Source organism: Arabidopsis lyrata (assembly GCF_000004255.2).
Source record: "Arabidopsis lyrata subsp. lyrata unplaced genomic scaffold ARALYscaffold_6, whole genome shotgun sequence".
NCBI classification, from domain to species: Eukaryota; Viridiplantae; Streptophyta; class Magnoliopsida; order Brassicales; family Brassicaceae; genus Arabidopsis; species Arabidopsis lyrata.
Genome location: NW_003302550.1, coordinates 10,488,638 through 10,498,624, shown reverse-complemented (window position 1 = coordinate 10,498,624; position 9,987 = coordinate 10,488,638). Strand labels below are relative to the sequence as shown.

Here is a 9,987-nt window from a genome sequence, read left to right as displayed (position 1 = left end):
TATGGGAACATTTAACCGAATTAGATAATGACTTGAATTATATAGCTTTTAAATAAAAGTATTATTAATAAGAAAAATAACTAAATGATGTTAATTTCACGGGACGGATAATATGATGGGACGGGTTTGGGTTGATATTTATAAAAGATAGTATACCACGGGTGAAATCCTAAAATTAACAATCAAAATAATCTATCAAACAAATTACATTTTGATTTTTTTAAGAAAATATAGCCCCGCGGTGTACCGCGGGTTAAAATCTAGTATATATTAAATTTGTATAGAGTTGAAATAATATTAATATTACAAATTTTTTATATAATTTAAATATTATAAATATTTTTAAAAATATGTAATATATATTTTTTGTTATTGAATAAGAGGATATTATGTGTAAGAAATGTAGAAAATAAGAGTTTAATATTTTTATGGGAGACTCACAAAAATGCCCCTTTTTTAATACCCCTTTTCAAAAATGCCCCCTTTGGATGTCCATTTTTAAAAATACCCCTTTTATGTACAAAATGACTAAATTACCCTTCTTTTAATAAAAGATATCATAAATATATAAGGAAATATAACAAAATTAGGTCCACAAAATACAAAATATTTTTTGGCGGGAAAAGTGATCCCCCAATTTTTCCCGCCAAAACACTTGTAAAAATTTGTAAAACCTTTAAAATACCTTGTAAAATTTTCCCGTAAAATTTTTTCCCGCCAAAAAATTTTCCCGCCAAAAAATCTTGTAAATTTTTCCCGCCAAAAATTTTCCCGCCAAAAAAATTTCGCAAAAAAAATTGCGGAATCACTTTTCCCGCAAAAAAATTTTTTTGACGGGAAAAGTTTTTGGCGGGAAAAATTTTTACGGGAAAATTTTACAAGGTTTTTTAAAGGTTTTTACAAGTGTTTTGGCGAGAAAATTGCGGGATCACTTTTCCCGCCAAAAAATATTTTGTATTTTGTGGACATAATTTTGTTTCAAATAAGGGTAAAATGGTCATTAAAAATTAAAAGAGGGCAAACTTAAAAATGGACTCTCAAAGGGGGCATTTTTGAAAAGGGGTATTGAAAAAGGGGCATTTTTAACAATTTCTCTATTTTTATTATGGAGTCGAAAAAAAAATCTTTTATTTCTATACATGTTATTCATTTATTAATAATAAAAGAAAACAAATCCTTTAAATTAGATATTAACTAAAATAAACGCACCATAATTACTTATTAAGTAACAACCAATAAATTTCACCAAAAAATAGGTAACAACCAATAAATTCTAAACGCAGTAATTAAAGAATGAGATATTAAAAAAAAAAATCAAATAAGATATAAGAATCTTAAAATAATTGAACATCTAAATAATTTAATTGTTAGTGTCGATTTTAATGTCTTCATTAATGTGGATTTTTTTTTTTTTACAGAGAAATATTTCCTAAAGATTATCACATTAATGACTCAGAAAATTAAGGAAGATATGAATTTATGATTCTCGAAATCGTATTGGTAATATCTTTAAGTAATATTTTTCAAATTTAAATAATTAATACCAATGGCATTCATCCGTAAATAAGGTCCAACTCCAGGATTTATTTGCTAAAAGTCATTCAAAAATGTATATATAGATATAGATATCGAAAACGAAACTTTTAAAAATAAGTTTCAAATAAAACAGATGATTTATGAATACATTTTTTTTACTTCTTATAATTAATTCTTTAACACTTTATTTATAAAAATTGAAAAAAAAAAAAAGCTAGCCGAATCATTTCACCGAGTAGGAAGAATCTCTCTCTCTCTCTCTCTCTCTCTCTCTCTATCTCCATCTGATAGCTGAATCAGTTTTATCTCTCTCTCTCTCAATCTCTCTGATCAGCTCCAATGTAAGCCCACCAACTTCACCTCTAATCTCCTTCTTCCTCTTTAACCTTCACTTGCCCATCTTTTCTACATCAATCGACGATTCTTTTCTCCGTTAATACGCGTTAATTTGATTCTTATTGCTGAGGAAATGAAGAACCATTGATCATTGTACCCACTGATGTCAAATTTCAGGATAGAATTGAATACTGTTTGTTAATCTTGATTGATGTGATAAAGTTAACTCCTTTTTTGTGTATATAACAAAAATGTAGTGCCATTCAAAGGTTTTTGATTTACATTGACCATTTTAGTTTTGTGATCAAGAAAGCTTGATGCTTTGGGTAAATGAAGATTCTACTGTTCATTGTTATTTTGTAGTTTGTTGAAAGTAGATACCTTTGAGAATCTAAAGGATCTCCCTTTATGGCGGATAAGGACTGTCCTTTCGCGGTTGAAGATATTGTTCAGACGCCTTTACCTGGTTATGTTGCCCCAACTGCAGTTAGCTTTAGTCCGGATGATTCTTTGATCACTTACTTGTTTAGCCCTGAAAAGAATTTGAATAGGAGGGTGTATGCGTTTGATGTGAATAAAGGTGAATCTAATTTGGTTTTTAGTCCTCCTGATGGTGGAGTTGATGAGAGTAACATTTCACCGGACGAGAAGTTGAGAAGGGAGAGGTTGCGGGAGCGGGGATTAGGAGTAACTCGGTATGAATGGGTTAAGACTAACTCGAAGATGAGATTCATTGTTGTGCCTTTACCTGCTGGGGTTTGTTCTGTTTTTCCCTTGCTTTTATATTAGCACTACGTTCTTTGTTAGGATCTTAAAACCTTTGGACAATCTTATTGGAATTGAACTGAATTGAGATGGATTAAGAAAGTTGCTGATAGGTACTAGAATGTGGTGGAAGGAGAAAGTATTAGGGGCATTTGACCAAGTGGTTTGTTGGTAGCCTTAAAAGGCTTGGGAGGGTTAGGAGATCTCTTTGGGTTTGGTCACCGGTTCTTGATTGTAATCGTTGATCCAAAGATAATCCAGAGTCTGAATCTTATCAGTTGGATTAGTGATCTATTTTACATTTAGCATTCTTTTTTTAGAATCTTGAAATAATATAACTCTGATTGGGTTACTTTTTGTTTGTTTTGTGTTGTGACCATGGTTAGGTGTATATGAAGGACCTTTCTTCATCACCAAATCCGGAGCTCATAGTTCCAAGTTTACCCACTTCTCCAATTATTGATCCTCGACTATCTCCTAATGGCTTATTTCTTGCATACGTAAGAGACTTCGAGTTGCATGTCCTCAATTTGTTAAAAAACCAGACACAACAGTTAACAACCGGTGCCAATGGAAGTACTTTGGTAAGTAAAGCTTTTTGCTACATAACTGTTCTTGTGGTCTTATTAACATACCATCGGGAGATTAACTGTCATTTGTTTTGTTGTTGCAGACTCACGGTCTTGCTGAGTACATAGCTCAAGTGAGAAACTTTTTTCCGAAAACTTCCCCATTTTGTTTGCTTAATAAACAGTTTAATGCTACGAATTGTATGTTATATCTGAAAAATTTTCTTGCAACTTTTTCTATTTCAGGAGGAAATGGATCGGAGAAATGGATATTGGTGGTCATTAGATAGCAAGTTTATCGCCTACACAGAAGTCGACTCCTCACAGATTCCTTTGTTCAGAATAATGCATCAGGGAAAACGCTCGGTTGGTTCAGAGGCGCAAGAAGATCATGCTTATCCTTTTGCAGGAGCTCTCAATTCTACACTTCGTCTCGGGGTAGTTTCTTCAGCTGGTGGTGGGAAGACGACTTGGATGAATCTTGTGTGCGGAGGACGAACCAATACAGAGGACGAGTATCTTGGTAGAGTCAATTGGTTGCCCGGGAATGTTCTCACGGTGCAGGTTCTAAATAGGTCGCAGAGTAAACTGAAAATCATCAGCTTTGACATCAACACTGGTCAAGGAAACGTACTGTTGATGGAAGAATCTGATGCGTGGGTGACTTTACATGACTGTTTTACCCCTCTGGAGAAAGTCCCTTCGTCGAGAGGTTCAGGAGGATTCATTTGGGCCAGCGAGAGGACTGGTTTCAGACATTTGTATCTGTATGAGTCTAATGGGACATGCCTTGGAGCTATTACTAGCGGTGAATGGATGGTTGAGCAAATTGCAGGTGTAAATGAGCCGATGAGTCTGGTGTATTTCACAGGAACCCTTGATGGACCACTTGAGACTAATCTTTACTGCACAAAACTGGAAGCTGGGGATGCATCTCGGTGTCAACCGATGAGACTTACACATGGGAAAGGAAAACATATCGTTGTGCTCGATCACCAGATGAAGAACTTCGTTGACATTCATGATTCAGTTGATTCGCCTCCGCGGGTTTCTCTTTGCTCTCTGAGCGACGGAACCATACTCAAGATTCTCTACGAGCAGACATCTCCTATACAGATACTGAAAAGCCTTAAACTAGAGCCTCCAGAGTTTGTTCAAATACAAGCTAATGACGGAAAGACAACGCTGTACGGCACGGTTTACAAACCCGACAGTTTGAAATTTGGTCCTCCTCCATATAAAACAATGATCAACGTTTATGGAGGTCCCAGCGTTCAGTTGGTCCATGATTCTTGGATTAATACGGTCGACATGAGGACACAGTACCTGAGAAGCAGAGGCATCTTGGTTTGGAAGGTTCTCCAAATTCTTTATATTCTCTCTTTTTTTTCTCAGGAAAATGTTGATTAAGGTTATCTCAAAGATGAGGCTTTAGAATTGATATATTATCACTGATTTTGCAGCTTGATAACAGAGGAACTGCACGGCGTGGGTTGAAATTTGAATCTTGGATGAAGCATAACTGTGGATATGTTGATGCAGAAGATCAAGTAACCGGGGCCATATGGCTAATCGAGCAAGGTCTGGCTAAAGCGGACCACATTGGGGTATATGGTTGGAGTTACGGTGGGTACCTTTCAGCTACACTCTTGACCCGATACCCTGAGATCTTTAACTGCGCTGTCTCGGGTGCTCCTGTTACATCTTGGGATGGCTATGACTCATTCTACACCGAAAAGTACATGGGCCTTCCCACGGAGGAGGAGCGCTACCTGAAGAGCTCGGTAATGCACCACGTCGGAAACCTGACAGATAAGCAGAAGCTAATGTTAGTACACGGAATGATCGATGAGAATGTGCATTTCAGACACACGGCTAGGCTCGTGAACGCGCTTGTCGAAGCAGGAAAGCGGTATGAATTGTTGATATTTCCCGATGAACGGCATATGCCACGGAAGAAGAAGGACCGGATATATATGGAACAGAGGATTTGGGAGTTTATAGAGAAGAACTTATGAAGGTTTTGCTTTTATTTTTTTTCACATTCTTTTTCATTTCTTTACATGATGAATAAATGATATATCATGCCTATTGAATTGGTTATACTTTTTATTTTACTTATCATACATATATGGTTTAATTTGTTCCTAATAATTTTAATCATCGGTTCTTCGAACAATTTGGTAAAATGGGTTTAAGGTTTCTGTTTGATTTGTGTTTGGAACTTTGGAGAATGTTCAATTTATATTCTGAGGCGTGTAAGGTAACCGGCTTACTTCATGTTAGGATATTTTCGGTTTTGTTCGGTTATCAGGAATCAGTATGGTAGAACTAGAAGAAACCAAAGCAAGCCAAACTTAACCGATATAGCGGTTTTATATATCGGTTCGTATCAATTAAGGTCTTGATTGGTAACTACTCAAAATGCGGATTTCAAGAAAAATTTACAAAACCACAAACAAAACACCAATCACAACTTTTATACTCAATAAGCGTTTTTTCTGTTAAAAAAAATATATATATATGTTTGCATTATTCAAGACAGTACAAATATTACCTATCAGATAAGAAAACGCACTCCAATTTGCAGTATGGGTAATAACCAGCGGTCCAATAAATCCGCATCTACTGGGTAATAGATATAATTTTAAAATAATAATTCTGTATATAAAAGTAAAGACTAGGTCCAAAAAATTTCAAACACAACACACAATTTCTCTTTGATGCCACTTTATAAAATAGAAGTTGTTTCTCTCTTTTTCCTTCAAGTAGCAATTATCATTTGAAGGTAATTTTTTTTTTTTAGTTAACATATTATTATTACATCAAAAAGCTTTGAATTTAAATGTGTAATTATGTATATATATATACTTTAAAGATTCTATTTCTATAAAAACAAATAGTTAATAGCTAATCAGATTAGTTTTATAATAATTAATATATTTTTGTAAGTAATTCAATCCACTTTAAAATTTCTATTATTAAAAATAAAAATAAAATACTATATAGTTTATCATATTAGTTTATGAATAATTTTTGGATTTTATTAAATATAGATATGGCGTCTAATCGTCAACGAGACACAAATCCTTCAGCTCATTCCACCGAAATTTTAACTCCTTCTACGAAAACAATTGTACAAGTTCAAGATGATTATGATGAATTTAAAAAGGCGGAAGCGATATTCATTGCGCTAAACCTTTCTAAACATACTAGATTTTATTGGACATGTATCAGTACACTCAAAGAGCAAGTACTTTAGCGTAAGTATTTCATTGACATAGCTGAAAGCAACGATGATGATAAGCTACAACTGTTAGAAACTATGACTGGTATTTTATGGAACAACGAAGATGTGTCAAAACAGTTAGGTTCAGATTAATAATAGTTTTTATTGTATTGTACTTTTTTATGATTTAATTTTTTAAATGATTTTGCAATATTTATGTAAGAAAAATAATCTTTTATTTTAGATTAATTTGGGTATATAAACTTTATAAATATATGAAATATTTCTTCATCACTACAAAACCGCAATTAGTTATTTTCACCAATCAAACATTATTTCATACCGCTTATTTTGTACAAACCGCACTTGTCCCGCAAATATATTTCTCTCACAAATACCGCAGTTAAACCGTACCGTACTACAAAACCGCTTTTCCCGCAAAACCAAATACACTGTTACCATTCGGACCCTAACTGATCCCACCAAAACGCCGTTAATTATGACGGATTTCGATTTTTCCAACGGCGCCACGTTGGTTATTGCCGTTTGTCAATGGTGAAGATTTGACTTTAATGGTAAAATAATCTGCATTTTATGCTAAATATTCCATTGACCAAAAAAACAAAATGCTAAATATTCCATTTACACACAATGGTTTCGATATGGTATGACTTTCACGCTAGATTTTCACAATAATGTGTACTATATAACAAAAATGTTAAAAATGTTATAATAATTACTTTATTTTATGGTGTATATAAATATATTTAATGGAGAAAGAATTTATACCCGCAGAAGGATCGGGATACTGAAAATAAAGAGATGAGAGGAGGAGAGAGATTTCTTATAACTTCTTATTGTTGAAGTATGAATTGTGATTTACAACGAACGAATTCGTTCGTTTATATAGACAGGAAAAAGTAAGTTACTATGCATGCATAGTGACGGTGGGCTCCACACAAATTATATATTACTCGTAATATTCTTCGCGTGTAGCGTCTGCAGCTTTCCTTGACTTTTACAACACTCCCCCTTGGAGACCAGTGTCACTATGTCTCTTGCGTAATATCTTCTGTTGTCTCGTTAAAAACCTTTCTAGGAAAACCCGGTGGGAAAAACCATAGTAGGTAAAAAGAGTGCAACCGCGCAAGCTCCCCCTCGAATGATCAGGATCATAACTTACAAGTCTTGTTGACGACGCATTCCAATGTTATGAACATGTTTCCTGAATATAGAGGTGGGTAATGATTTCGTGAAGAGATCCGCAGAATTCTCGGATGATCGGACATATCTTACTTCAATGTCTTTATTCTTCACGAGCTCTTGGGTGTATGAAAAGAACTTCGGAGGGATATGTTTGGTTCTATCGCTTTTGATATATCATTCCTTTGTCTGAGCAACACATGCAGCATTGTCTTCATACAAGATAGTTGGCTCCGTATTCAGACGAATTCCACTACTCGTTTGAATGTGTCGACTTATTGATCGTAGCCACACGCATTCTCTACTCGCTTCATGGAGTGCAATGATTTCAGCATGATTTGAAGAAGTAGCTACAAGTGTCTGCTTCTGAGAACGCCATGATATAGCAGTACCTCCAATCGTGAATACGTATCCTGTTTGGGATCGAGCTTTGTGTGGATCTGATAAATATCCTGCATCTGCAAAACCAATCATTTGACCATTTATATTTTTAGGATAAAATAACCCTAAATCAATAGTCCCTTGAAGATAACGAAAGACATGTTTAATTCCGTTCCAATGTCTTCGTGTAGGGGATGAACTAAATCTAGCCAAAAGATTGACTGAAAATGATATATCAGGTCGAGTGCAATTTGCAAGATACATAAGGGCTCCAATTGCACTTAGATACGGTACTTCAGGACCGAGTATCTCTTCATTCTCCTCATGCGGTCGAAATGGATCACTCTCAACGTTAAGTGATCTAACGACCATAGGAGTACTAAGAGGAGTTGCCTTATCCATGTTGAATAGTTTTAGCACTCTTTTAGTATACGTGGATTGGTGCACAAATATACCCTTTTGGGAATGTTCAATTTGTAGGCCAAGACAAAACTTTGTTTGTCCGAGATCTTTCATCTCGAATTCCCCTTTTAAATAGTTTGTTGCTTTCTGTATTTCATCTTGAGTCCCAATTATATTTAGATCATCAACATATACCGCGATTATCACAAATCCGGATTTTGTTTTCTTGATGAAAACACATGGGCATATAGGATCGTTCACGTATCCTTCTTTCGTTAAATGTTCACTGAGACGATTATACCACATTCGCCCAGATTGCTTTAACCCATATAATGATCTTTGTAACTTTATTGCACATAACTCTTTGGGTTTAGATTTCAATGCTTCTGGCATCTTAAACCCGTCGGGAACTCTCATATAGATATCTGTATCTAATGATCCATACAAATATGCTGTAACAACATCCATGAGACGCATTTCTAAATTTTTATCAGCCGCTAGACTCATCAAGAATCTAAACGTTATTGCATCCATAACGGGGGAATATGTTTCCTCATAATCAATCCCGGGTCTTTGAGAAAATCCTTGAGCTACGAGACGAGCCTTGTATCTCGTAATTTCATTTTTCTCATTTCGTTTTCTAACGAAAACCCACTTGTATCCAACCGGTCTCACATCTTCAGGTGTGAGTATAATAGGTCCGAATACATTTCGCTTATTGAGCGAATCAAGTTCGACTTGTATTGCATCTTTCCATTTTATCCAGTCATGTCTCTTTTGACATTCATATACCGACTTTGGTTCTGGATCCTCGTTTTCCTCATCAATTTCCTTTGACAAAAGGTATGAGAAAACGTCATCAACTTCATCCATTTTATTTCGATCCCAGATCTTTCCATTATGGATATAGTTGATAGAAATCTCATGATTTCCTTCAGGCTCATGATGCTCATCATTGTCATTAGACTCATGATTTGTTTCTTCCAAAATGCTTTCTGCTATTTTGGGAATATCATGCTTTTCAACTTCCTTTCGTTTTCTAGGATTTTTATCCTTAGCACCAACTGGTCTACCACGTTTCAAGCGTGTTTTAAACTCACGTGTATCATCTGCTTTACCACTTTCTTGTGGAATTTCAATTCGAGCAGGGACATTTGCAGCTGGTATATATGATTTAGTTACCGTTTTGGTATCTGCAAAAGCATCGGGAAGTTGATTTGCTATACTTTGCAAATGCACAATTCGTCGAACTTCTATTTCTGACTGTTTTGTAGGAGGATCAAGGTGTAACAGGGATGGTACACACCATTTGATTTCTTTCCCTACTTGCTTATTTTCTCCCCCTAGAACCGGGAATACTTTCTCATCAAAGTGACAATCGGCAAATCGTGCCGTAAAGACATCACTAGTCTGCGGTTCTAGGTATCTTATAATTGATGGAGAATCACAGCCAATATATATTCCCAACCTTTTTTGTGGTCCCATCTTTGTACGTTGTGGTGGTGCTATAGGCACATACACTGCACAACCAAAAATTCTTAGATGGGATATATTTGGTTCTCGACC

At 35.2% G+C, this 9,987-nt stretch overlaps 1 protein-coding gene across 1 annotated transcript; it reads left to right on the top strand.

Annotated features, from left to right (window-relative positions):
* Positions 1 to 1,806: 1,806 nt before the first annotated feature.
* On the top strand, positions 1,807 to 5,385 carry LOC9310246 (dipeptidyl aminopeptidase 4). Its single transcript, XM_002874133.2, has 6 exons — positions 1,807 to 1,877; positions 2,236 to 2,628; positions 3,024 to 3,221; positions 3,311 to 3,340; positions 3,453 to 4,562; positions 4,670 to 5,385. Exons 2-6 carry the CDS (start codon positions 2,281 to 2,283, stop codon positions 5,222 to 5,224), a joined length of 2,241 nt encoding a protein of 746 aa, XP_002874179.1. The 5' UTR covers positions 1,807 to 1,877; positions 2,236 to 2,280; the 3' UTR covers positions 5,225 to 5,385.
* The last annotated feature ends 4,602 nt before the right edge of the window (positions 5,386 to 9,987 follow it).

Excerpts from the sequence above, each read along its gene's own strand:
- LOC9310246 (XM_002874133.2), top strand. The coding sequence starts at position 2,281 with ATGGCGGATAAGGACTGTCCTTTCGCGGTTGAAGATATTGTTCAGACG. Across the intron at positions 2,629-3,023 it reads TTGTGCCTTTACCTGCTGGG|GTGTATATGAAGGACCTTTC; the intron begins GTTTGTTCTGTT and ends GACCATGGTTAG. Across the intron at positions 4,563-4,669 it reads GAGGCATCTTGGTTTGGAAG|CTTGATAACAGAGGAACTGC; the intron begins GTTCTCCAAATT and ends CTGATTTTGCAG.